Source organism: Primulina tabacum, chromosome 4 (assembly GCF_025594145.1).
Source record: "Primulina tabacum isolate GXHZ01 chromosome 4, ASM2559414v2, whole genome shotgun sequence".
NCBI classification, from domain to species: Eukaryota; Viridiplantae; Streptophyta; class Magnoliopsida; order Lamiales; family Gesneriaceae; genus Primulina; species Primulina tabacum.
Genome location: NC_134553.1, coordinates 671,107 through 698,982, shown reverse-complemented (window position 1 = coordinate 698,982; position 27,876 = coordinate 671,107). Strand labels below are relative to the sequence as shown.

Genomic DNA, 27,876 nt, shown 5'->3' with positions numbered 1-27,876 from the left:
CATTTCAGCAACTTCGAGGGAAAGTTAGAGAATTCGATTTCTTTCGTCCGAATCGACTTCGAAACGCTGTCTAAACGCGAAACAAATTATATATTTGTGATCTTCGCGTCGAGGGCTTCTAACTGAGGTAATTTTCTTCTAGTTCCAGCAGCTTGAAAGATCAAAGTGCTGGAATAGCATGTATTTGAAGTTGAATTTCTTATATGTAGTAGAATAACCGACAAGAAACTCATATTCGAAGTCGGAATTGAATTATGATATGATTTGAATTTGATATGAATTATTGAAGTTTCAAATGATATTTGAAACTCATATTAATGATTTTGGAGTATGTTATTGATTGGAATGAGTATGTTATTGATGTAGATAAAGTATTATACTAATATCTTCAAGCTACATCGACTGGAACGAAGAATTGAGGTATGTTGCGACCGGGTAACATACGACAGGTATCTGTATTATATGATATATGTTGGATTGATTGGATTGAGAATATGTGTCTATATGCCTACTTGTTGATTAATGTGACATACATGACATGGAGAATTGAATATCGATGTATAAAATAAATGTTTTGTTAACACACATCATTTTATGCATACATCGATACATGACATGCACGTTGAGCTATGATCCTTGGATACCCTGATATGATTGGATTGGATTCCGGGGTTGGTGAACACAATGCTATGTTTGGTATTACATGACCCTTAAAACATAGACATTTGTGGCCCCATATGATTGGATATGAGATGTGGGATTGATGGCGCTTCGTCGACGCTATCATACGTGTATTCCCATATCGGCCGGTGTGCCAGCTCGAGCATTGATTTGATTTGATAGCGATTCGATTGATTCTGACATGTGCTCAGTGGATGGGCATTTGACCTGATACCTCCACGACATACATGCATTGCATACCATATATCATTGTTTAGATATCTGTGGTATATATGATTGGTTGTTCCATACGGAGCTTTGCTCACCCCCAAGGGGGGCTGTTGTTGTCTTTGTGTGTGGACAATTGCAGGTACTCCAGGATTTCAGGAGGCCAGAGATGGTACTTCTGGAGGGAGCCACAGCTTGGGCTGAGGTTTTTGGTTTATGTCTTGTTCCCAGTATATATGTATATGTATCTATATACTGGGGCATGTCCCGAGGATATGAGATGTTTGTATGTGATTGGTTGTGATTACGTATGGGCGTGTTTTATGATTTAAGATTAAATACTATTTTTAGTATTATAAATCTAGAAGAGATGTTTTGGGCTCGTCGTAAAAGAAATTTTAAATCCGTTTTCCGCTGTGATTAATTAAACCCTAATCAAATTGTGTTGTAAAAACGATTAGGTGCTAAGGGCCCCACACAAGGGCGATAGGATAGAAATATTTTTGTTCACCCTCGAATTCACACATCCGGTAGAACTCGAACCCACAATGTATGTCCTTAAAAAGTCCTTAAAAACCAAGGCTTGAGTATTTGGTTGGTCTCTAACACACCAGAATGATGAAATACTTCAAACTGCACAAAAACGTAGTGTGATACCCACGTCGCATCGATCATATTGTCATGTATGCGCAGTTAGGAAGAAGTCTGAAGATTCGTACACTGCATTCAAGAGAGTTATGGAGACTACTCATATTGACAATATGAAAGTACTCAAGGGGATGATTCGTGCCCAGATGAACAAAGGCCACTATATGATGGTTCTAAAAGATCTAATGTTGGTTCTTTACTTTTACCTGATAAAATTTCAAGATATCTACAACTTAAAACTCTGAGAAGCTAAAGTTCTTTGTGTTACAGGAAAGGATCGATGGACTGAAAGCGAAGTATGTACTACTGCTGATTTCAGATCTCGACCTGCCTCACGAAGAGCTAAACATCCTTCATATGATCTACAACCAACAACAAATGAGGCATGAGTACGAGGTTTTATGGCTTCCCATTGTCAACCGAACTAACTCACTTTCCCAATCACAGGAACTACAATTTAAGGAACTGAAGATCTATAGTATGCCATGGTATTCGGTGGACCACCCTTCATTGATTGAACAGGCAGCCATCAGATACATCCAAGAGGTCTGGAAATTTGTTCACATGCCGATGCTCGTAGTATTGGATCCCCAGGGGAAACCATCCAATCTTGATGCTTTACCTATGATGTGAATTTGGGGCAGTTTAGCTTTCCCCTTCACTAAAGCCAGGGAGACGGCTCTCTGGTCAGAAAACACCTGGAACATCGAACTGTTAGCAGATTCCATTGATCAACGAATTCCCGACTGGGTATGTGATCATATGTCTATATCATGCTATCATATGTCTATATTTTCCACGACATGTCAATGAATGCGATATTCACAAACAACACTCAGAACAAATCCTACTGATGTAGCTAAAAATGATGATTATCCAAACTATTCTGCTGGTTCGTAAACGAGTCCAAGTAGCTGGTGGAGAGAATTTTTGTGGGCTATCACCTACGTCAGAAACGAAACGTCAGAGGCGTCGGGGTGGATACTCCGACGCTCAACAAGTAATTGAGAGCCAAAAGGTTTTCGTATCCAAAAGTCTTCCTCCTTCTAAATAATGAGAATACTCTCCTATTTATAGATTTTTTTTGGAAAGTATATAGTGAGTTTGGGCTTTTATAATTAATAATAATTGTGGGCTTGGGCTTTTATACTTGATTTGAGCCTCATTACCCATCACCTACATAAGAATCAAAGAAATGTGTGTGTTCTCCTATTCAACACCCCGAAACATCGGTAACTGCACCGCCCCTGTTACATTTTAAAAAAACATTTGTTCAGTAAGACAAGTACGTAATACCAACCCAACTGGTACTGCACGAAGCTGATCACGGAGATTTATTTTGGTCTGACAGATCAGGGACAACAGAGTGATATGCTTGTACGGTGGGGAGGACATTGACTGGATCCGTAAGTTTACTGTGTCAACCAGAGCAGTTGCAAGTGCCCTAAACGTACCTCTGGAAATGCTCTATGTGGGCAAGCGCAATCCAAAGGATAAAGTCCGACGGTGCCATGAAGTAATTGATCGGGAGAAACTGAGCCACATCTTCTCACTCAAGGAATATTACGACTATGTCTGGTACTTCTGGGTGAGGCTGTGGAGCATGTGGAACTCCAAGAAAAACACTGCCTTAAACGTGGACAACGACCATGTGATGCAGCAGATCACGGAAGTGCTGGCATTTGACAGCAGTGACGAAGGGTGGGCAGTTTTCAGCCGGGGAAACAATGAGATGACCAAGGGAAAAGGAGACATATTGCTGCCTGTTTTAGATGACTACATTAGTTGGCGGTACAAGGTGGATCATCCCGACAAGTTTGTCACCGTGCTGGATGAGGCGATACGTGGTATACACCGTGAACACCACTGTAACCGCTTGATCCTGCCGGGGCATGCTGGATACATCCCTGAGCAGGTGGTTTGCTCAGAGTGTGGCAAGATCATGGATAAGTACGTCATGTACAGATGCTGCACCGACTAAGGAACCATGATACATCCCTTTTGCTAGGAGAACTTGCTCCGGTTCTTCTACTTGTCCAGAATGATGACAAATCTTCTACTTTAATAACTTGTGAGACGATACATTTCACACTTTTTTTTAATGTGTTTTGCGTGCTTTTTAATTTACTCTCTTGTTAAGGAAACAAATCTGGCGTGTGCTTGTAATAAGGCAATGCCAATTATATCATTCAATAAAACTGCATGTATTTGTAAGTTGCCAAGTAAATAAAAGAATCCTCCGACTCCCAATAAAATAGTCAACATAAAAATTAGTTCCTTTCAATTCACTCAATTCTGGTGCGATACGTCGGGTCAATCTAATTAAAGGAAGAGTAAAATAAAATAAGTATTAAAAAATTTGGCAAGCTTCCCCCAACAGCCCCTATAGCTCATTGGTAGAGCGTCAGTCTTGTAAACTGAAGGTCTGTAGTTCGATCCTGCATTTTTCATTCACTATTTTCTGTCCTCTCCTTTTGCCTTGAATCCCAAAATCAAGAATCTTTTCTAGACCCTCGACCACGCTTAGAGAGATGAATGTACTCTAATATCGTCTTTTTAAAAAATATAACCCGCTGAAACCGTCATATAGATAATATGTATTTATTACGAGATTTGTTTATCATAAGCATGGATTCGATGTGACTTGAATATATGTTAATGCCAATGAGCAAGATTTAACCTCCGCGTCTTACTACCCCTTCTAAGGAGTGTAACAATATTGTTGCAACTTGACTAGGTCAAAATATGAGCCTTTGTCTCCAAGAGCAAGTAGCTCAGAATGCGATCCTTCTTCCACAATTCTACCATTCTTGATCACTGCAATGGAATCAGACATTTGTATAGTCGATAACCTATGCGCGATGACCACACAAGTTCTTCCCACCATCATTTTCTCCAATGCTTCTTGCACTAGATTCTCGGACAAACTGTCCAGTGCACTTGTCGCCTCATCTAAAAGCAAGATTGACGGATTCTTCAAGATTGCTCGTGCAAGTGCTATCCTTTGCTTCTGTCCTCCCGAAAGTTGAACTCCTCGTTCGCCGCAGAATGTTTCGTATCCATCCTTCATTGAACTGCACGTGAGGGAGAGATAGGGATGATTTAGAGTGCCGATTCATGCATATTACTTCCCATATTGGTATCTTACCAACTAGAATAAAATGTGTGTGAATGTGACTGATAAATGGAGGTTGAAAAATACCATATGAATTCATCAGCGTTAGCAAGTGCAGCAGCTTCTCTGATTTCAGCTTCTGTGGCATTATCTTTCCCATAAACTATGTTTTCTAGTACGGTTCCCGCGAAAAGAGCCGGTTCTTGACTCACTAATGCAATGCATGATCTTAAGTCTCTCAAACTGTAATTTCTGATATCTTTTTCATCTATCAGAATTGTCCCTTTTACGGGATCGTAGAATCTTTCTATCAGTCCAATCACGGTGGATTTTCCAGAGCCACTCTCTCCAACAAGTGCCATTGTTTTTCCTGCGTCAATCTTGAGACTAAGGCCATGAAAGATGAACTGTTCAGGTCTTGATGGATAATGAAAGTAAACACTGTCAAGTTCTATAGTTCCTTTCAGATTTTTTGTAGCTTCTAGACCTTCAATTTTGTCAGGTTCAATCTCACTTTTTCTGTCTAGAGTTGCGAAAACTGATCTCACAGCACTACTACCTTTTAACAGATCAGATGTCATAGTTCCTGCATCTGCTATCGTTTTACCGGTACTCATCAAGATAAAAAAAGTTAGAAAGAGCTGTTTTACACTAAGTAACCCCTTGTTCATGAGTGTCCCACCGTACCAAAATGTCATAGCTACAGCACCTATGGCTAGGAACTGGGAAATAAAAAGTCCTAAACCAGAAATCCATGACTGTCTCGTGCTTTCTTTTCGAGGGTTTTTCAGCGTTTCTTCGAATAGTTCAATGATTCTTTTCTGAGATGAAAATGCGGTTATAGTTCTGTGGTTCAATACTGCTTCACTTGCCAGCTGGCTTCCTGAATTCTGTGTGTCTTTGGCATTTTCAGACATTTGTTCCATCAAAACGGTTTTGTAATAAAAACTGGCTATAATAAAAGGTTGTATTGCAATCATCACTATGGCGACTTTCCAGGCAATGACTAGTCCAAGAACGAAAGATAGCAAAGCGTTTGTGAATACCTGAACCAGTAATGATATCCTGTCTCCAACTAGAGACCTAACCCTGCTCGCTTCGCTAGAGAGACGAGAACAGATGGCAGCACTCGTGTTCTCTTCCTGATCGAACCAGCCAACCTCGAAAGTTAGAATATTTTTCAAAACCCTTTCGCGAACCTTTTTGGTTAACCGTTCTCCCATGATTCCAAAGTTGTAATGCTGGAGCAGGTTAGAAAAGAAGGTGACGACAGCTATATTTAAAAAGATGATACTGTAGAATCTTGTGTCGGACTTTATTTTTGAGTTTTGGTTAGTGAAGTAAGCGGAAACAAGAGCACCCATGTAGTATGCATTCACTGGCTGAACAGCCCCAAATAAAACAGCTCCTATAGAGCCAAGAAACGCCCTCTTCCACTCTGGTGCATTCATTTCTAGTAATCTGTATAGTGAAGGATTAGGGTAAGAAGTCTCTGGTTCTTCATCCCTTTCGAAATGGGAACTAAACGAGGAAGCCGGGCTATTCTGAATTGAAGAAGGAACTAAACTCAAAATCAGTGGTGGTGTGAATCCAGAAGCAGAACTATTCAACGAGCTAGATCTGATATAATGAGGCGATATAGGGCTATGCCTATGAGGTGTTTTTTTAGCCTCATTTAGCACTACCGATTTCTGTAATCTCACCATTTGACTGTAGATTCCACCTTCTCCGCTATTCATTTGCATCAGCTCATCGTGCGACCCTGATTCAACGACCCTCCCCGACTCCAGTACCATAATTTTATCAACATTTCGTATAGTAGAAAGGCGATGGGCAATGGCAATCGTTGTCCTGCCTTGTGAAGCTTGGTCAATCGCTTCCTGTACCATGCTCTCAGATTGTGCATCTAAAGCACTAGTAGCTTCATCAAGCAAAAGAATCCTTGGATCTCTGAGCAGTGCTCTTGCTATAGCAATACGTTGCTTTTGACCACCTGATAACTGAACACCTAGCTGACCAACCTGAAATTTCGAAACAATACGATCTGTTATGTTGAAATAAACAACCTACTAATCACATTTCAGCATATGAAATAACTTACTTGAGTGTCGTATCCATCTGGGAATTTGACTATGAAATTGTGGGCATTTGCTGATTTAGCAGCATTTAATACCAGTTCCATTGAAGCATCCTCCTTTCCAAATAGTATATTTTGCTTAATGGATGTGGCAAACAGAATTGGATCTTGATTCACCAATCCAATCTGAGATCTAAACCATTGGACTTGGAGTCGTTTTATTCTGTGTCCATCAAGCAGAATATCTCCTTTTATGGGGTCATAAAATCGTTCGATCAAAGAAACAATTGTCGATTTTCCAGAACCACTTCCACCTACAAGGCCAACTTTTTTACCAGGTTTCACCTTAAGATTTAGCCCTTGAAGGATCGGTTCATCCTTTCTTGATGGATAGCTGAAATGAACTTCTCTGAACTCGATTTGTCCCTTTACAGTAGCCAAAATTTTCCCATTCTCGTTTTCAGAGTCTATGTGAGGAATACGTTCAATCATCTCAAAAATACGCTTTGCAGCAGCCGATGCCTCTACTATAAATGGTACATTAGGAAGAGAGGACATACAGGACCTGATGAAATATCAAGACCGTGAATCAACTTGCAAGAGTATATAAACAAAATCTAAATCAGGAGTATATATATAGATTCAAATAATCTAATGCGTAGATTCAAGAAAAAGAGGACTTACAGTCCTCCAAGAATGATACAAATGCCTGCTATAAAAACATGGCCGCCACTTTCGCCCTTTTCGGTTACTAAAAGGCCACCAACCCAAGCTTGAAATGCCCAAGTCACAAAAATCATTCCCATGCTACCTATCATCAAACCCTTCATTAATCCTTGTTTTATTCCAAGATTAGTGCTTTTCTGGAGTGAATGGCTGAACCTTTCAACAGTTTTTAGCTCTCCCACGTAAGAATAAACAGTTCTTATATTTGATATTGCTTGTTCGACAATTCCACCTGCGACCCCATAAGCATCCTTACTCTGGACTCCTGTGTTAATCATTAGCTTTCCGAATCCAACCCCCGGGGCTATAAATCCAATAGCAAATGGAACAGAAGCCAATGCCAGTCGCCAAGAAAGTAGGAATGCAACTAAAAGACCAAATACGAGTGAACAGAGTTGAGCTAGAGAGTTGGGAATCTGCAGCAGAAGAAAATCCTGATTCAACTTTCGTAATATACAATTTAAGATCCAAAAAGCTGAGGACGACAAAGTTTGAATGAATCGTGACCTTGGAAGCTATAACGTCTTGAATGGAATGCGCATCAGTGGAGATATTTGAGACAGCTTGGAAGCTGGAGAAAGAGTCATCTTGGTTGTCAAAGAAACCGACTTCTTGTCTAAGTATCGACTGCAGGTATTCCATTCTTATTCGAGATGTCTGCCTCTCAGCAGTTTTTGTCCAGCAAAGTCCTTCTGCAAATATAGATTGCAAGACAAAAATAACCGCAAGTCAAATACCACCAAAGTTAGCTAGTTCCTCAGGCCAACGATGATTTCAACTTTCTATATAACCAAAGTATATTTTGCCGACAATTTATCATTTGCGGAGGATCAAATATACCGATAAAACAAGCAAATCCGATCCCAATAGCAACATAAAGTAGCCTCAGCCCATACTGCAAAGGAAAAAAAATGGCAGAAGCTTCAAACTGTGCTGTTTTCCTACATCTCAGTAAACTGTAATTCCAAATTCTTGTATTAGAAGGTGAAATGTATTATACATGGTTACCTTGTTCACCGCCCCATTTGTAATAGCCCGATCAGCCTTCCCGAATTCATCTATCGCTCCACTCAACGTATACATGGTAATGGGAGAAGCAAAACCTTCTGCAATACTACCCAAAATGCCAAGAAACATCAGTAACTTGTCGACACCATCAGCAAACCGAAAAATCCCCCCTTTCCTCCCCATTTTTTCCATTTGTAAGCCACGAAAATCCCAATTATGACTGATTCTGTTACTTCCCTTTTGTCCCACGGTATGTAAAACAATTTGAACTTTTTCAAGAAGCTCAACTAGCTTTGTTTGTTTCCAATTATACCTACTTGATATCTTCGTTTCTTTAAATCGATCAGATGGCTCCAGGTTCTGTCCTAGAGCAATTTGTCTTCGATGGGATATTTGATAGGTGTGTTTTTTATGTAAACGGCTTGGTACACGGACAAGGCTACACCTAATATGCAGACATCATATCGCTATTGGCCTAGATTCGTGACAAGAGAATCAAAGTAAAAAAAATAGAATCTGAAATTGTCTTAAAATGGCCGGCCACATCACTGCCACTGCCCCACGAGAAAAATGCTTCGAAATTATATATATAATTTCATCCGACACTAAAACTGAGTTCTTTACATGGGTTAACTTGGAATAAGCTGGCCGGCTGTGCTGTACACCGAAGATAATAATAATCCAAAAATCAAAAGAATTCGAGAAGGAACATGTAGTAGATGTAAGCGCCTGTCTCTTCTCATTTTAAATTCGTAGGGGAAACCATTGGATCCAAATTGAATATCACGAGGGAGCCTAAATTTTTTTCGTCAGGAAGAGCTGGGCGGCCCAAGTCACACTGGAGGGGCAAAATGATCTATAATGTGCTAAAGTCTTTTCACTTTAATATAAATTTAGACAGTCTCAGTTTGCCCTATTACACAATTCCTTTACCTGACAAAATACAAAACACAGATAAAATGTGTTAAGGACCATCCTTATTGGGTAAATATGTATGAGCGATCGAAAGTTTGTATATAAAATTCAATGCTGTAAGACTTGGTCCGCCTTCACTCAGGCAGAAAAAATTACAAATCTTGGAATGTGATAAATTCGTTTCGGGAAAGGTCATGGCTTCAAAAGTTTGGACTTGTACTATTGACACCTTTATCTGGCATTTTAAAGTGAGACTTGCACCGCTGCGCCACTCCAAACATTCCCAACGTCCCTCCAGTGTGAAGCAATACCACTTTTGCATCGTCTTCCCCGTTCTCAGAAAGTTGTGTAGCAAGATCCCAAGCCGATAGAGTATATATAGGATCTACAAGAATACCGGTTTGCTGTGCTATTCTTTGGCATTCTTGAACTTCCCCTTCTAATATCTTGCCAAACCTGCAAGGACGCCACAAGTGTGTTGTCATTTGGAGCCATATTTTGGGGACTAGAATAACTGAAAGAAAGACTCGATTACTTTCTTGGTAAGCTCCGTTCCACCCAGTTTACGATTACAAAATCTACTCCACTTCCGGGGGGGTAGTCACCAAGGTAAGACATAAAGCATGCAAAAAATTCAGATATCAAGTTTCGCTCCATTTTTCTGTATCCGTCAATATCATCAGCCAGCATTATGGCAATAATCTCCCATGGAAGCCTGGTTCTCAAAAATGGCAACCAAAAAAGAATCTCGATAAGCTGCTTGTTCTCAACAAATTTGAGTAAAAAATTAACATAATTCGGATAAAGATATAACTTAAATGGTATTAAAAAATAAGGTGGTCAATCACCCTAAACATAAAACGCCAAGACCCAAACCAATAGCTGTAGTCCCGCTGCCAGCATCTACAACAATTTTTAGAGCTTGCTTTTTTCCAAACAAATGGTCCTGGGACAAGTACCGAACCAAACGTACAAGTCCTATAAGGAACAACGTTTTAATGACATCTCAGCAAAGCGTCTGATAAAATAAGAATGCACTAGAGGACATGTAAAACTTTTGTGCACGCAACTAGGGGAAATTTTTAAATCAACCTGAAAGATATGCTCATTTCTTAAAAAGAAAAAAAAATCAATAATTGCTCCGAAAAACAATTGGATACCAAGCAATGCTATGGCATCTCCTGCGCCTTCATTGATAATAATAACTTTCCTTGTTTTTTCATGATATTCAACAGCATCTTCTTCTGAGGACTTGTAATTACTCGCCAGATGATATAAGGAGAGATCCTTAAGAAAATCCCTGAGCCAATAAGTAGAGCCATTACAGCCAAGAACCAGCTCAGCATGCCTTGTTAGCATTTCTTCTCTCTTAGCGTACATAGATCTTGGAACATAAACAACATTTCCATACAATTTAGAAACCAGATTGTAGCCCGTTAGAATTTCAGGTTCTTCTCCTCTGAGTAACAAGTGGGATTTTAATCCTCTCTCTGCACATGAAACAGCTGCATGTTCATGAAACAAAAGGTTACGACTGTATCATATATGGTTCCAGAAAAACAGCAAAGGACTTAAAAATAAAAGCATGGGACATACCTACAGCTGCTGTGTGCGCACTTTGGCAACCACCACAGGTGACCTAAAAGAATCCATTCTGGCATTATCCAATTTTTACAAGTATTTTAAGAAACTGACTTTTTCGGGTGTTTTTAGTTTATTACCAGCAAAATACTCAAGTCACCAAATGATTATTTCATAAATAGTCGTCTGCAGCAAAACAAGGAAACAAATGGAAAGCGAAAATTGTCATTAAGTCAATGTGAGTGACCAAAAAAGCCACATAACTTTTGTTGCTGTTTTTTTTTTATACACTTTTGTTGCCGTTTAAGATTATAACATTAAAATTTACAGATACATAGGCCATTCCAGCAAGATTTATAACCAAAATTCACAACTTAAGGCAGAAAGAGAATAAGAGAGCCACATGGAACTTCAAAAGATCGTGATCTCACCACATCAGTTGCAGCATTATCTTCAAGGACTGGAAGTATTGCGTCTAATTTCCTGGCCTTGTTACCATTCACCAATGGATGTAACAAGTCGTCTCTCACAACATAAAATGATGGAAAAAGGTGACTCTTTTGCATCATCCCTTCACCAAGACAAGGATTTTTGATGTTCTTGAAAGAATTGTTCCCATATAATCCACCTTCTTTTCGATACAAAGTCATTACTTGGTTGATTTTCGTGTCTGGGCTGCTTAAGGCCCACCTTCTTTCAAGCAATTTAGATACAAACTCGTCATTACCCAGATTATGCTTCAAGAAAACACCCTGAATCAAAGGTGCCAAATTTGATTGAGATTATCCTCAAAACTACTCAGCATATAAAATAGACAAGTACGTGCTGATTGCTAAATTTTAACAATAGACTCGGCTTGTTAAAGAACAAAAATTACAAATGAAATCCGTAGATACTCTCACATGGGAGAGTGAGAGTGAATCTCGCAATTATTTTTATAAATACAAATACTAATATTTCACCATTTAACTCTAACAACTAAGGCACCGTAAATTGCAAAAGAAAATTTAAAATGTTTAGGATAAAACTCTTCAAGAAAGATCCCATCGACCAATAATTATAACTTAAAAACAAAAACAAAAACAAAAACAAAAAAGAAAAAGAAAATGCTTCACATAACCAATTCTAATATTTATACAAAGAAGATTAACAACAGGACTTACAGGATATCTGGGCAGCATCTGAAGTCTCATACTTGGCGTCCGAACATCAATCAAGCGAACGCTGTGTATGAAGACCGAAGAGCCGGGCTTCGGCCTTTCTCTAAAGATAAGAGGGACCGTAGTTTCTAATCACGGTGCCTAGCCGGAAAATATATTTTTATATATATTTTTTGGAAAAAAAAATAAATAAGGGCCCGCCCCACCCCGCCCCACTAGGCACGTTTTTTTGGTAACATGTATAAAATAATTTTGACAAAATCTTCTGTGAGACGGTTTCAGTGAGACAGATTTCTTATTTGAGTCATTCATGAAAAAAATATTACTTTTTATGTTAAGAGTATTATTTTTTATTGTGAATATCGATAGGGTTAACCCGTGTCACAAATAAAGATTCGTGAGACCATTTCACAAGAGACCTACTCAACATTTAGGGTGTATTCAATCCAGAGTTTTGATGACTTTTAATGACTTTTTCAAATGATAGACTTTTATGGATTTGATAGATTTTTATTAACTTTTACAGAATCTCACATATTTATAAACACATTTAAGTGGATTTATGTAGACTTTTTTACAAGATTTTTATAGACTTTTGTGGACTTTGTTTTATAGAATTTTATAGATTTTGTACTTAATCATAACATATTATTCTTTTATTAATTTATTTGAACCAATAATTAATTGACATATATAACATATTCAGTTTGAAATTATTTTTCAATATTTATATTAATAAATAAATTTACTTATTTAAAAGTTAAATCATTTAATCATTACATGTGTATGTATATATGTGGGTTTGTATGCATGTTTGGAAATTTTTTAAAATACATCAATTGATTAATCTGTAACCTTGTTTTTAAATTGATAGTATACATGTGAAAAGAATATTATTATTATTGTGTGAATATAATTTTGTGTAAAAATATCATAGCTTACATATTAATTGAAAATGCTAAAATGAATTAAAAAATCATGGTTGTTACGAGACTATTCAATTATTAAAAATTAAGCAACATTTTTTTGGATAATCTTTTATTATTATCGAATATTACATTAATTTGTATAAATAATAATTAAAAATCACAGAATCAATTCTACAATTCAAAATTTCCTGTGATATTAAAATAAAAAATTATGACTGAACAATCAACCAAAAATGAAAATTTTGAAAAGGAAAGATAAAAATATATATAGATATACACTTCGAAAATTTGATAGAGTGATAGAGATATATGAGAGAAGAGAATATAAGAAGAGATGTGATGTCAATCGACAGAGAGAAAAATAAATAGCTTGTGTATGAGTTAAAAGTTTTAAAAATTCATCCAAATCTTTGGGTTGAACCAAATACAATTTTTTACAATTTATAGTTGTACCTTAGGCTTTAATGTTTGTATGTTAACGAATTCCATGAAGTTATTAAAAGTCTATGAAAAATTTGAATACCTATAGACTTTTATAGAGTTTTTAGAAGTCAATGTTGAATATCACTTGACTTTTTAAAAGTCTATGAAAGTATATTTTGAATACCACTAGACTTCTATAGAGTATGTAAAAGTCTTAATTGAATACATCTAGACTTTTAAAATTTACATAAGTAATTAAAAGTCAATAAATTTCCTAAATTGAATACACCCTAAATGTCTGTTTAGTTGGGTTATAAAACTTGATAGGATTTTATAAATATATAATATTATCATTATTAAAATATTTGAGTAGGTTGAATGAAATTATAACATTTTCCATTTGATTGATTAAATTTTGAATAAAATGACATATTTATTATAAAAGTTCAAAAACCTACCAGAAAAAGGTATAACGAAATTATTCTTCCTAAATAAGGTTTCGACTTATTGTAGCCGGATATGTAATTTGCACGTTCTGACTATCTTTTGTACAAGCTAAAATAGTCCTTGTAGATGAGCCGGCTCCACACATGAGTTGTTACAAAATGGTGCCGAGTAAACAAATATGTAAGAAAAGGCAATAGGAAACAAGACCCAAACGCGCTCTCGGATGACTCGTCAGAGCTCGACTACCGGATATCATGAATCAACGACCAGTAGGCATTATGATGATGAGACAAGTACATGAGTAAAGAGGTCAAATAAAAGAGTTAAATAAACCAAAAATGAACACATCGATGGATAATCACATGGGACCTATGAAATTTTAGCTACTTTCGAATGTCACAGTATATTCCAACAATACAACGTCCCTAGTATCTATGCTTCACATGGTCAGCGCTTTTCAAAAAATGAAACGCATCATCTTTTCTAGTTATGTCATTACCAAAATCCATCGATTCGATTTGCTGTTATTCTCCATGGTCTGGGAATTAGACCAGATGTATTCAGGGACTTGAAATGTGACCTGCAAAGCCATGCTTAATGTTTGTCCGCAGGTGCCTTAAAATGTATAAAACTTCCCAAACATTTATTCACCTTTGTCTTCATCGGACTCATTACTGGTTATCCACTGTTCAGACTCAGCATCGATATTGATAGCAAGATGATCACTTGAACCCTTTCTCGTAGTCCTTGCATGAGCAGCAGATGGAACAAGAGGAATGGTGTTACTCGTACCACGAGCTCCCTGAAAGTTTAGAAGCAACTATCATACACCAATTCACAAAACTGTTTATAAGTTGATGAGTAAAATAGCACGATTAGATTATGTTAGCAAAAAATTGTTGGATCTGGGTTTTCTACACGCCCAAACGCGGCGGAAGTTTTAAAATTTTATTTATTTTGACAATCAAAATATGTTTTGCTTTGGGCGCTCGTATGATTTTATCATAAACATTCATAGGATGTTAGGATTATACCTTTAGTGAATTAATTCACTTGGCTCCAACTACTCCGGTATTATCGGACGTAGCTCTTGTTGTAAATCCCTACGAACATACGTCTGAGGTGGTGGGCACCGGCAATGTAGTACTGAAGATGACATCGGGTTTGGAAGTAACCCTTGTTGATGCACTTCATGTACCGGACATAAGAAAGAACCTCGTGTCGGGGTCTCTGTTGGTCAAACATGGGTTTAGACTAGTATTTGAGTCTAACAAAGTTGTATTGATCAAGAATGGTCATTTTATTGGAAAAGGATATCTCGATGAGAACCTTTTCAAGTTGAATGTAATGGCTATACGCCAAAGTGTTGTTGAAAGTAATAAAGGCAAAAAGTTCTATTTACTTGCTTGAGTGTTCTCATTTATGGCATGTTCGTTTAGGACACGTAAATTTTAATACCTTGCAACGTTTAATGAAACTTGAATTATTGCCTAAACACAACGTCGATCCAACACAAAAATGCGAGATATGTGTTGAAGCAAAAATGACCAAAGCGCCTTACCACTCGATTGAAATATGTACGACTCCTCTAGAATCAATACACACCGATCTTGGTGATTTAAAATTTGTACAAACCAGAGGAGGGAAAAGATACTACGTGACATTCATTGATGATAATACAAGATAATGTTACGTATATCTTTTGAGGTCGAAAGATGAAGCTCTTGAAGCATTCAAATGTTATAAGACCGAAGTTGAGAATCAACTAGGCAAACAAATAAAAAGAGTTCGAAGCGATAGAGGGGGCGAATACGGAGCACCGTTTGATGAATTCTGCACATCTGTGGGTATAATTCATGAAACGACTGCTCCTTATTCACCACAATCGAATGGAATTGCCGAAAAAAAGAATCGAACTCTGAAAGATATGATGAATGCTATGTTAATAAGTTCAGGACTACCCCAAAACTTATGGGGGGAAGCAATACTATCGGCTAATCACATCCTGAACAAGATACCCCACAAGAAAAATGACAAGTCACCTTATGAATTGTGGAAAGGTCACAAACATTCCTACAAGTACCTTAAAGTGTGGGGGTGTCTAGCTAAGGTTGAAATACCAAAGCCTAAACAAGAGCGGATTGGACCAAAGACGGTCGACTGCATATTCATCGGATATGCACATAATAGTAGTGCCTATAGGTTTATAGTGCACAAATCTGAAAATGCAGAAATGAATACGGGCATGACAATTGAGTCAAGAAATGCAGTATTTTTTGAAAATATATTTCCTTGTAAAGAGAGGAAAGAAAATGGTTCTAGCAAGAGGAAACTTGAGACGGAGAATGAAGGTCAAGTACCTACACGTGATCCAACTCTAAATGAAAATGCTATACCATTGGAAGGTTCTTCAAAAGAGCAAGAGGCAAGAAGAAGCAAAAGGGCTAGAATCTCAGAGTCCTTTGGTCCAGACTTCCATACTTTTATGTTGGAGAATGAACCAAAGAACATACAAGATGCTCTGGCTAGCCCTGAAGCTCCTTATTGGAAAGAAGCCATCAACTCTGAAATGGATTCTATTTTGCAAAACCATACTTGGAACTAGTGGATCTTCCACCAGGTACCAAGCCATTGGGATGCAAATGGATAATGAAAAAGAAAATGAGAGTTGATGGAAGTATTGAAAAATACAAAGTCAGGCTTGTGGCCAAAGGCTATAGACAAAGAGAATGTCATGATTTCTTCGACACGTATTCACCAGTTTCAAGAATAACATCCATTCGTGTGCTCATTGCTATTGCAGCTTTGCATAACCTTGAGATACATCAAATGGATGTCAAAACGACATTCTTAAATGGTGAACTTGAAGAAGAAATATATATGGAGCAACCTGAAGGCTTCATAGTTAAAAGACAAGAAAGAAAGGTCTATCGTTTAATTAAGTCGATATACGGACTTAAACAAGCGCCCAAGCAGTGGCGCGAAAAATTTGACAACGTAGTATTGTCAAATGGTTTTAAGATTAATGAGTGTGACAAATGTGTTTACATTAAAGGCACTCAAGAATCTTATGTGATGGTATGTCTATATGTGGATGACATGCTAATAATGGGGAATAACCAAGAGTTGATTAAGGGTACAAAGAAAATGTTGACAAAACATTTTGACATGAAAGATATGAGTATTGCTGATGTAATTCTAGGGATTAAAATCTTTAGAACTCCAGAATCAATAGTCTTATCTCAATCTCATTATGTAGAAACAGTGTTAAAGAAGTTTAACGCTTATGACTCTACCCCAGTAAAAACGCCTTTAGACGTAAATGTTCATTTGGCAAAGAATCGTGGAGAACCAGTTTCCCAACTGGAATATTCCAAAATTATTGGAAGCCTTATGTACATCACTAATTGTACTAGACCTGACATCGCTTGTGCAGTTAACAATCTAAGTCGGTTTACAAGTAATCCTAGTGATGCACACTGGAAGGCATTGACAAGGGTGCTTAGATATTTAAAGCACACGTCAGAATATGGACTAAATTACACAAGGTATCCTGCAGTGCTTGAAGGATACTGTGATGCAAATTAGATTTCTGATATCAATGACTCCAAATCCACAAGTGGCTATGTATTTAGCATTGGTGGAGGAGCAGTCTCTTGGAGGTCATCGAAACAAACTTGCATTGCTAGGTCTACTATGGAATCGGAGTTCATAGCGCTAGATAAAGCTGCAGAAGAAGCTGAATGGCTTCGCAACTTTCTAGAGGACATTCCATGTTGGACAAGTCCAGTGCCAGCAATCTTGATACATTGCGACAGTCAGTCGGCAATTGCAAGGGCACAAAACAGTATGTACAATGGCAAGTCTCGACACATTCGTCGAAGACATAATACTGTGCGACAGTTGATCTCTAATGGAGTTATATCTGTTGATTATATCAAATCAAAGGATAACTTAGCGGATCCGCTTACAAAAGCATTAAATAGAGATCAAATGTACTGTCTGTCAAGAGGAATAGACTTAAAACCTACTAAATAAAGTTTTCATAGTGACAACCCAACCTTGTAGATTGGAGATCCCAAGATCTTGGTTCAATGGGACAATTAAATTATGAGAACTTGTGGAATCACTCCTCATTCCTAAGACGATGAGTGAAGTTCCCTACAAAGGTAGTGAGGTTAAGTTCTGTACTTTTAATGATTCCGTAGCTTGCAAAAGCGGGGTAAGTAGGATACACCCTTTATACAAGGAGATCACCTATGTACGTGTGAGGACGGGCCGCCTCAATGAAACACGTATGAAGCCAAGATGTGTTCCATGGCCAAAACGGACACAACCGATAAAACAAAATGGAAATGGAAGAAAGGTTATCATGTGTGTACAGTTGTCTGGTTTTACATGAACAGCCAAGAAGTTCAAGACGTCAAGTTCACTTCGTGGCCTAGTAAATCCGATTGTATTCCACTAGGGAAGGTTCAAAGCCAAAAGCTACCTCTCCTGATGTGATAATTTTTCGTATATACTCTCTCTTATGCATCACGAGCATTCATGCATTAATTTCATTCATGTGGGGGATTGTTGGATAAATTTGTTGCTTAATGAATGAAAATTAAGCAAATTAATCAATATGTTTGATTGGAAAAATTCGAAACGAAGAACGATGCTTAATGAACGAATATTAAGTTCGGTGGTTCTGAAATAAACTCGAAACGAGTTCATCGAATGTTGAATGAACTTCAACGAATAGTCGGAACATGTAAGGGACGGAAAACGAATTGAATGAAAAAAAAAAAATAATTGTGCGCGTGAACAGTAACTGGCGCGTGGCCGCGCGCAGAACAGCGCGCGACCGCGCGGCCGAGCCTGCCGAGGGCAGGAGCTGGCGCGCGGCCGCGCGCAGGCGCGCGCTAGCGCCTGCCGAGACAGAGGCTGGCGCGCAGCTGCGCTGGTCTGGGCGCAGCCGCGCGCACCTGCCGAGCGCTCTCGGCAGGAGCGGCCGAGCGCTCTCGGCAGTGCTGCACTGCCGAGAGCGCTCGGCAGCCCGGGTGCGCGCGCACAGATGCGCACCAGACGCGTCCCTTCGGATTTTTCTGACTTTTTTTGACATTTTTTCATTTCTTTGGCATTGTTTGATGGTTGTGATCAGTTACAATGGCCAAAGGACACCCCATGAATGAAACATCATGTCTTTCTACATGAAAAACAAAAAATGTTGATTTATTTGAAAATCAAAAACACATTCAAACTCATACAAGCATTAGCATATTCTCCTTCTTCCTTTCTTCAACAAGAGAAGTTCATACGTTTCCTTGTGAAAGAACTTGAATATTTGAGTGCTCATTATTCTAGTGTTGTAGTTGTATCTTGGGAGAAGATTGCCACAAACTCTAGCACATTGTGAGGGCAAATTCTTCTTAAGAACAAAGTATTCAACACTTGCCTCTACAAAGCCATTTTCATTGTTTTCTTCTTGTTTTCCCTCAAGTTTTTGATACCCCAAAACAACAACAAAAACCAATCAGAATTCATAAAAAAAATCTTGAACTAATGTGCAAACACACACACCTACACACTGATACACATGCATGCATACAAGATAAAACCAGGAAAAAAAACGAATGAAAACCAAATTAAGTAGAATAACAGATTTTACTTTGGAATTGTTAATGGGTTTTAGTTGAAGAAGAGTTACAAGGTCCCTCGGATTTTGCAGCGGCGCATAACACTGTAAAGATTGTGCATTTATTCAGTTACTCTACCAGCCTTCACAGGGAACACAAGCTGACCGTGATTAATTTGCTCATACGATGTCGCATTTGTGAAGCCAAACAATTTGTTTTGTCTTTTCTTCAATAATAAGGACACCCACAATGGGGTGTTAAATGGGTGTCCTCTCCATTGTGAGTGGGCGTTATAGAGGGTATGAGGCGTTCAATTCTTTGAACGCCCCTGTGTCAGTTTATTTTTTTAAAAAAATTGGACAATTAGCCGCTGATTTGCTGACACGCGGGCCCCACGTGTTTTGAATTATTTTAATTATATTTTATATTTTATGAACGCCCCTCTGTCCGGTTATTTTTTTAATAAAATTGGACATTTAGAGACGGTTTTGAAAAATTCCACAACCCGTCGCTAAACGTTGTTTCCTTATTTAATGTTATTTAATGTATTGGTTTAAAGTATGCGTTGGAATATAGCCGTTGCAAAGTAGCCGGGCATGCGAGGCTCTTCAATGATTATTTCTCCACAAATCCAGTGTATCCAGATAAAATATTTCGAAGACGATTTCGCATGCGAAGAGAGTTATTCTTTCGAATAGTGAATGCACTTGAAGATCGTTCACCGTATTTCCAGGAAAGGGACGATGCTGCGAGAAGAAAAGGCTTGTCACCACTACAAAAATGCACGACTGCAATTCGTCAATTGGCGTATGGAGTCCCGGCCGACCATCTTGACGAGTACCTACGCATGGGTGAATCAACTGCCATCAAGTGTCTTTTCAAGTTCTGCGGATATGTGGTTGAACTATTTAGTGATCGATATTTGAGAAGGCCAAATGCTGATGATGTTCAACGTCTTCTTCAAATGCATGATGAAAGGCACGGGTTCCCTGGAATGTTGGGCAGTCTTGATTGCATGCACTGGGAATGGAAAAATTGCCCAGTTGCTTGGAAAGGCCAGTTTACAAGAGGCCATGGGTCACCGACAATCGTGCTTGAAGCGGTCGCGTCTCAAGACTTGTGGATATGGCATACATTCTTTGGTGTCGCCGGTTCACGTAATGATCTTAACGTGTTGTACGAATCTCTCATATTCAATAACGTCTTGCAAGGAAATGCACCAGAGATTAATTTCATGGTCAACGAGACTCAATATACGAAGGGGTATTATTTAACAGATAGAATATATCCGGAATGAGCCACTTTCGTTAAGGTTTTTCCTTGCCCGGAGGATCCAAAGAGGAGGCTTTTTAAGGAAAGACAAGAGTCTGCAAGAAAAGATGTTGAACGAGCATTTGGGGTGCTCCAAGCTCGATGTGCAATTGTCAGAGGTCCAGCTCGTTATTGGTACAGAAAAAAAGTTAAAATATATTATGTTAGCATGCATTATTTTACATAACATGATTGTCGAAGATGAGGGGGTTCACGTGACAAATTGGTACAACGATGAAGGTAACGAACCCGCACAACCCGTCCAGGGCTCAAACCGAGGATTTCATGAATATCTCCGAATAAATTCCGAAATACGTGACACTCATGTGCATCACCAACTTCATGCCGACTTAGTTGAACATATTTGGTCACAATACAACAACAATCCTTGAATTAGTATTTTGCATCTTCTCTTAAGTTTAATTTATTTTCTTTTATTTTTATGCAAGTATTATTTATTATTATATGTTGTACCGTTTTATTTTAGGTTTATAATAAATTTCTAATTTTAAATAAGTGACACTCATAAAATTAAATTATTTTACGTACTAAATATATAAAAACATATTATTATTAATATAAAATAATAATAATTTAAATATCTTAAAAAATTTGAAATTGAATTTATTTAATTTAAAGTAAGAATAAGATGAATGAGTGGACAGCGGGACCTACAAATAATGAGTGTGAATGTTAAAATGAATGTGGGAGAATAGATGTGTTAATGTAATGTGTATGTGGACCCTACAATTTTTGATGACGTCGGGTGCTCTAATGACATCCTGTGAACAAAAAATCAATGGACCCGATCCGTATGTAGGATGTGGGTCAGAGTTACACACTAAATTGGTTACTTGGCAACATTTATATAAGTTTTGGGCTAACAAGGCTGACTACTCGTCAGTGTTGGATAATAGTTTACTTAATTAAATGGAAAAATATTAATTTTAATAAAAAATATATTTTCATAATCATCTACTTTCAAAATCATATCATAATACTCTTCTTACATGACTATCCACACAGCAACTAATTCGTTGAATTTTTCATTTGACAGGATGATTACTTGAAACTTCATGAAGAGTCAGGTGTTGTATCGTTAAAACATTGACAATAAAACCGAGTGAGAAAAATTTAAGCGAAGGAAAAAATAGTATAACAATAAATAATTCTCTTCGTATATTCTCTTGACGATGGACGCATCTCATTAAAATATTACTAGGAAAAATCCGATAAGACAAAAACCCGATGAAGTAAAATAGTATGACATCTCTTACTTCTTGCTAACCGCCTCATTAAAACCTCGTTAGAAAAAATCACTTGGGAATATTGATCAACAAATAATAATGCGTATAGTTTGGATTATCTTAATCCTCGTAGTGCCTTTTGTTATTTTATTGAAAACATAATATTTGAGGTAAAATCTAATTTCATTTGATAATTCAAAACATTCAAGAAATATTTTTTTTATATCACTGTTTAGTCGCACACATCCATAACAAGTGAGAACATTTTCTCATAATCGACACGCATGCATATATGATGAATTTTATTTGATTAGTCAATATAATGAATATTATTTAATTATGTTTTTTTGTAAATATATATGTATAATGAGAATTTTATATATTGATACCATTAACATGATATATGCATGGGTGAAACAAAATGACTTTTTACGTAGTTAAATTTAAAATAATAAATAATTAATCTATACATATCTAAATTAATAAAATCTCATGGTCTCGAACATTATTATTTTATAACGGTTTTACTTTATGAGAATGTAATTTATAAGCCACGTCTATCGCTTAGATTTACTTTAAAAAATTATAAATAAGGATATAAGTTAAAGGCATCTTCAATGTCGTTAATTGAATGGTTAAACGAGCAATAATCAGCATGTACTTTTGAGTAGAGAATAAGAAGATTTTGGTGAAATTCTTGCTTTTGAATAAACAAATGAAAAGGGGCATTCGACTTTTGGGAAATTGTAATTATATTTCGGAAAGGTGGAGAAAACATTTATATTGTGATATTTTTCAATAAATCAAATATCATAAAAAAATTAATAATAGTCTGTCTAAATCAACTTATATCAAAATAAACATATATACATGTTATTTATATGTCAGTGTGTGATAAATCATCCAAATGAAAGATCGACCTATGTGGGCCGATAGAGGATTTGATTTCAAATTATTAAGCAAATAACTAAGAATAACATGTGAGAAATATCGTATCCATATACTTGAACATCAAGGTAAGTTGAATTTTTTGAAAGTATTTCGTTTCAGACCTCTCCATCCAAATACAACCTGAGATTTTGTGTTTATGCCAAGAGTCTTATCTCTATCAAAATTATGTTTTTTCTTCCCCAAAAAAGGAACATATTAGTGGGCAAACCCCCTTTTTTCAGCCATTTTCTTTAGAAATCCTATTTCTACCCCCAACTTGCAAAAGCTAGGCATTAAATAACTAATCTCGAAACAAAAAGTGAGGAGGGATGGAAGGAAAATATAGTAAAGTAGATCATTCTTGATTTCCAAAACCCGTGAAAATTTATATATATATATATATATATATAAATTAAAATTACAGATCTTAAATCTTAGAGGTTATGGTTCGTATTGGCGATATTAGTCTATTCATGAACATGATTTTTGAATAATAAAATCAGTTAGGAAAAAAATAGCAATATTTCAATCCTCGATGAACCACAACGGACACTTGTCCTTGGTGTAGCAAAGTGAAATCACCATGTTTCAAATTCAGAGAGGATTTAGTGCTACCCGATCATGAATTAATTAATTAGTCATCATTTTTTAATATAGAATATGGCTTTGCCATGTTCAAGAAGAAGATTCTTAATTTATGTTCGTCTCAAATCTATATTTAGATTTATTTCTCAGTAATATTAAGAAAACACAAATAGACCGACCCATACATATGAGACGAGGGAGGATAATTTAACTAAATTTATTTATTAAAAAATAGAATTAAATTTGTATCATGTTGGAGGAAAAAAATAATGTGTTGTCCTATTTACAGTCCAACATGAAGACAACTAGGGACGTGTTGTCCTATGTCGTAAGATATTTGTAAATTTAATGGTACACTAAAGTATATTTATGCATTAACCACACCAAGTACACTAAAAGGGGCTTTATTGGAATTAAACAGAAAAGAAATGATCTTTAGAGTGAATGATTGACCTTTTTTGCAAGTTAATTAATTATTTATTTATATTAGTGTCTGTCGAAAAAGCAAGGAATTGCTAAAAGTGCTCAACAAATTGTTTGTCAAAGTCTTGAATAATTTTAATTGTTGTCACGAAATCATAAGCAACTAATATTAGATTTTCAAGGAAAAGAATTGAAAGCATACAAAAAAAAATCAAATAAATTATAAAAAATATTGTATCACGCGTGCATCGGTAAATTAATACTGATTATTGATTGTCATGTTATGTTAATCTAATTGTTTAACTGCTTTTCTAATTTAAAACCTTAAAAGAAAACTGACTGACTGTCTATCAAAAAAGAGTTAATTATTAATGTAATATGGAATACGAAATTTTGTTTGGTACTTGTTGAAATACAAAATCATTTTAGAAAAGCAAAAGTGCGGTGTGCTCATAGACCGTTAACTCTAGCCGGCGCCATATATTCTTTGTTCGCTTCTTTCTTCCCTTAAAAAAATCCACTATAAACATTTAATACATCCATTATTGTGTTTACAAACGGGAACACACCTTGTGCGCGGTTTCAGTACTGATCAGTCTTTTGTCTCAATATCCCAACTTTAATGATGGATTTAAATGGATTCTCTTCGCCGAAGCCTAATAGTTTTCCTGCGGGTCTTCGCGTTCTTGTTGTGGACGATGATCCCACTTGGTTGAAGATTCTTGAAAAGATGCTTAAAAAGTGCAGTTATGAAGGTTTCTTCTCATGCAGATACGCAATTGCTCTTTTCTGTTTGTGTTGAACGTTTTGGGGGAATGATTTTGTTGGTAAAAATTGTTTCTTTTTGGCTGTGATGCATCAGATGTTGCTTTTGATTATATGTTGGGATTGTTGTTTACTATTTTCTTCCCTTCTACTAAAAAAAAAGTTGTGGGTCGAATTGTTTTTAAAGCTGCTCTCTGTTGGAAAGGTGGAGGTGAATGAGTTGAGTTTTCCGAGTGTAGCCAGGTGATGAAAAATTTTAAGTGTATTTGCCGCTGAGAATTCAAAGTTCAGACTATATACTCGTTGCATTATTGGATTTTAGATTATGGGAGATGGCAGCTTGTTGGATCTTGAAAAATTATGCATATTTTTTATTTAAAAAAATCGTTTGAGCGTGAGTACCATGCACTAAAGTTCATGTAATATTTTCTACAGTATGATGATTCCTAGTCAACTGCAGTCAAAAAATCAAGAAGCCTTTGAATTTGAAACTCAAGCTTTGTTGATTTAATTGTCATCCAGGTTAATTTTCTATAGAAACTCTACAAAATCAACTAGAGGTGGAAACTGTAATAGTCCCAAATTTTCCTTTCATTTCACTGTTTATTTTTTTATGTAATGGGAATCTATTCTCCTTTAAAATCATCACCCATTTAAAATGCAGTTATAACTTTGATGAGACTCGTTTCAAATTTAATTTGGCATCTTGAACTGTAAGGTTTGCTACTTTTGAGTGGAATATGTTTGATTCTGTTTGAGATATCAAATCATGCTACATGTGTTGGGTTGGGCCGTTGGGGTAGATTTTGATTATCTATGAGTTGGGAAGAGAGTAAACTTCAAAGGTACTACTCAGAGATTAAATCCTAGTTCAACAAGAGCTTAAGTTGCCATGGTTGAACTTGTCCAGAATAATCCTACCTGTCCCTAATTTTTAACAAACTTTATTCGGAGTTCGCATACTACCCTTTCCCTGCTCATGTTCTGCATGGTTAAGACCTTTCCAGAAGGCTTTGGGTTTAATCGTATCTACATTGTACTTGGCAGCCGTTTCTCCTTGATTGCGAAAATCTCCAATACTTCTTCTGACCCTTCTCCAATTTCTTTTTCTTTTTTTGGAGTTTCAGTGATGACTTGTAACTTAGCCAGAGAGGCTCTGGACTTGCTACGAGAAAGAAAGAACGGTTTTGACATCGTAATCAGTGATGTCAACATGCCTGACATGGATGGTTTCAAGCTTCTGGAGCACGTTGGCCTGGAGATGGATCTTCCTGTTATAAGTAAGCTACTTATCTCCTATTAATGCTTACAAATCAGTAAAGTCTTCCTATTTTGTCCAATTGTTTGATATGTTGGTATCAGAAGTGAGAGATTGGCTCGTTACGACTTTTCTCCAAAGTTCGAGCTCATGGATTTTACATTTTAACAAGACTTAATCTATGATCATACACAGTGATGTCCGTTGATGGAGAAACAAGCAGGGTGATGAAGGGGGTTCAACATGGCGCCTGCGATTATCTTCTGAAGCCAATAAGGATGAAAGAGCTTAGAAACATATGGCAGCATGTTTTGAGGAAACGGATGCATGAGGTGAGAGATATGGAAGGACACGAAAGTGTAACTGAGCAATTTGATGATGTCTACTTGTTTGGTGGAGATCTGATTTCAGGAAAGAAAAGAAAAGATGTTGATAACAAGCACGATGGAAGAGCATGTGATGACCCTTTATCCGTGAAGAAAGTAAGGGTCCTTTGGACCGTTGATCTTCATCAGAAGTTTGTGACAGCAGTGAATCAGATTGGACTTAGCAGTAAGTTACGATCATTCTTGTTTCTCATCTGTAAAATAAAGTCTTTTTCCATCAATTTTTTGTGAATCAAATCAAATGTTCGAATGTTGAACTGTGTGACAGAAGTTGGCCCAAAGAAAATACTCGACTTGATGGGAGTGCCATGGTTAACGAGAGAGAACGTAGCTAGCCACTTGCAGGTAAACGTAAGAAAGGGATGGTGGTAATTTTAAAAATATGCAGTTAAATCTTTGTCGGATAAAGAAGGAATTTTTTAAGGGTTTTGAAAATCCTCTGAAATTTTATGCTTTACAGAAGTACAGGCTCTACTTGAGCCGGTTACAGAAAGAAAATGAGCTGAAAATAACGTTTGGTGGGGTGAAAAACTCAGCCATCACTTCAAAAGGCCCTACTGAAAATGTTTGTCTTGAAAACTCAAATCCTCAAATACATAAGAATCTGACGCCAAACAGTGATGCCGAATTTTGTGATGTAAACGGGAAAGGGATTCTTTCAATGCCAGTGGCAGATTGCAAGAACTCTCTCTTTGGAGACATCAAAGATTCTACGAAAAGCGCTCCCGCTCCCTCGAGGATTAGTTGTGATTCTGACGTAAAATCTGAACACAAGATCCAAGTCCAATACGCGTCGCTTCAATTCAAACAAGAACATAATCCACAATTCCAGCCAGAGAAAGGGTTTGATCACATGATGTCTCCAATTCAAGTGGATTCTTTGGAAAGCATTTTCAATCATAATCGTATACCAAGAGAAGATCAGAACGAGAGCAGAGGTAAAGGCACTGGAAAAGTCACAAAAGTTGAAAGTATAGGTGCCTTGTTTTCTGTTCAACCCGAGAGATCGATTGCATGTTCTACATTGAACATCAAGAGCCACAAAACGGGACAGAGCCCATTTGATAACACAGAATGTCACCAAAGAAATTTGATTCTTGAAACCGGATCGACGGCTTTCAGGTTGTGGGATGAGGTGTTCCATGGTTATTCCAAGGAACTTGGGAATGCAGAATCTTTCGGTCCCAGTGATCAAGAACTCATTTATGATGTTCCACCACATTTGTATGGTTCATTGGAGGTCGAATACGGGTACGGGAGTGACACTCTGGAACACCCTGTAATAGGCCGAGGTCTGTATATTGCACAACAATCCTAAACTAATTATCAGGAGTGTAATGTTTGTTGGGTGTGTGTGTATTGAATGGAAAAAAAAAGAAGAAGAATATTTCCGTACTTTTGGTTGAATCAACACAAAAGCACTGCAAGCAAGC

At 37.1% G+C, this 27,876-nt stretch overlaps 4 protein-coding genes and 1 pseudogene across 10 annotated transcripts; 3 read left to right on the top strand and 2 right to left on the bottom strand.

The window, feature by feature from the left end:
- Positions 1-1,481: 1,481 nt before the first annotated feature.
- On the top strand, positions 1,482-3,605 carry LOC142542140 (protein SIEVE ELEMENT OCCLUSION A-like). The gene is made up of 3 exons (XM_075648609.1): positions 1,482-1,723; positions 1,807-2,286; positions 2,888-3,605. Exon 3 carries the CDS (start codon positions 2,999-3,001, stop codon positions 3,515-3,517), a length of 519 nt encoding a protein of 172 aa, XP_075504724.1. The 5' UTR covers positions 1,482-1,723; positions 1,807-2,286; positions 2,888-2,998; the 3' UTR covers positions 3,518-3,605.
- Positions 3,606-3,997: 392 nt separating this feature from the next.
- Positions 3,998-9,126, bottom strand: LOC142542135 (ABC transporter B family member 15-like). The gene is made up of 7 exons (XM_075648601.1): positions 8,463-9,126; positions 8,295-8,349; positions 7,962-8,146; positions 7,413-7,870; positions 6,753-7,293; positions 4,739-6,672; positions 3,998-4,610 (listed from the first exon to the last, which is right to left on the bottom strand). The coding sequence occupies exons 1-7, from the start codon at positions 8,652-8,654 to the stop codon at positions 4,238-4,240; spliced, it is 3,738 nt and encodes a 1,245-aa protein (XP_075504716.1). The 5' UTR covers positions 8,655-9,126; the 3' UTR covers positions 3,998-4,237.
- A 104-nt stretch (positions 9,127-9,230) lies between these two features.
- LOC142542136 (D-cysteine desulfhydrase 2, mitochondrial) lies at positions 9,231-12,281 on the bottom strand. Of its 4 annotated transcripts, XM_075648603.1 has the most exons (8): positions 12,122-12,281; positions 11,390-11,710; positions 10,974-11,016; positions 10,538-10,882; positions 10,226-10,355; positions 9,913-10,092; positions 9,607-9,833; positions 9,231-9,395 (listed from the first exon to the last, which is right to left on the bottom strand). In XM_075648603.1, the coding sequence occupies exons 1-8, from the start codon at positions 12,149-12,151 to the stop codon at positions 9,379-9,381; spliced, it is 1,293 nt and encodes a 430-aa protein (XP_075504718.1). In that variant the 5' UTR covers positions 12,152-12,281; the 3' UTR covers positions 9,231-9,378. The 4 variants fall into 4 exon arrangements, with proteins under 4 accessions (XP_075504718.1, XP_075504717.1, XP_075504719.1 ...); XM_075648602.1 differs by lacking the exon at positions 9,231-9,395 and having other exon boundaries at positions 9,456-9,833; XM_075648604.1 differs by lacking the exon at positions 9,231-9,395 and having other exon boundaries at positions 9,456-9,833; positions 10,538-10,867.
- Positions 12,282-20,208: 7,927 nt separating this feature from the next.
- Positions 20,209-21,241, top strand: LOC142541302 (protein ANTAGONIST OF LIKE HETEROCHROMATIN PROTEIN 1-like; annotated as a pseudogene).
- Positions 21,242-24,476: 3,235 nt separating this feature from the next.
- LOC142542134 (two-component response regulator ORR26-like) lies at positions 24,477-27,813 on the top strand. Of its 4 annotated transcripts, none has more exons than XM_075648599.1 (5): positions 24,477-24,789; positions 25,927-26,079; positions 26,253-26,609; positions 26,712-26,788; positions 26,904-27,813. In XM_075648599.1, the coding sequence occupies exons 1-5, from the start codon at positions 24,657-24,659 to the stop codon at positions 27,759-27,761; spliced, it is 1,578 nt and encodes a 525-aa protein (XP_075504714.1). In that variant the 5' UTR covers positions 24,477-24,656; the 3' UTR covers positions 27,762-27,813. The 4 variants fall into 4 exon arrangements, with proteins under 4 accessions (XP_075504714.1, XP_075504715.1, XP_075504713.1 ...); XM_075648600.1 differs by having other exon boundaries at positions 24,653-24,861; XM_075648598.1 differs by having other exon boundaries at positions 24,653-26,079; positions 26,715-26,788.
- The last annotated feature ends 63 nt before the right edge of the window (positions 27,814-27,876 follow it).

Coding starts and splice junctions, on each gene's coding strand:
- LOC142542135 (XM_075648601.1), bottom strand. CDS start 8,654: ATGGAAAAAATGGGGAGGAAAGGGGGGATTTTTCGGTTTGCTGATGGT. Junction 8,350..8,462: donor CAAATGGGGCGGTGAACAAG/GTAACCATGTAT, acceptor TTTCCTTTGCAG/TATGGGCTGAGGCTACTTTA. Junction 8,147..8,294: donor CGGATTTGCTTGTTTTATCG/GTATATTTGATC, acceptor CTATATTTGCAG/AAGGACTTTGCTGGACAAAA.
- LOC142542136 (XM_075648602.1), bottom strand. CDS start 12,151: ATGAGACTTCAGATGCTGCCCAGATATCCT. Junction 11,711..12,121: donor AGATGCTGCCCAGATATCCT/GTAAGTCCTGTT, acceptor CCTTTGATTCAG/GGTGTTTTCTTGAAGCATAA. Junction 10,093..10,225: donor CTTGGCGTTTTATGTTTAGG/GTGATTGACCAC, acceptor TTTGAGAACCAG/GCTTCCATGGGAGATTATTG.
- LOC142542134 (XM_075648597.1), top strand. CDS start 25,779: ATGTTCTGCATGGTTAAGACCTTTCCAGAAGGCTTTGGGTTTAATCGT. Junction 26,080..26,252: donor GATGGATCTTCCTGTTATAA/GTAAGCTACTTA, acceptor GATCATACACAG/TGATGTCCGTTGATGGAGAA. Junction 26,789..26,903: donor ACGTAGCTAGCCACTTGCAG/GTAAACGTAAGA, acceptor TATGCTTTACAG/AAGTACAGGCTCTACTTGAG.
- LOC142542140 (XM_075648609.1), top strand. CDS start 2,999: ATGCTCTATGTGGGCAAGCGCAATCCAAAGGATAAAGTCCGACGGTGC.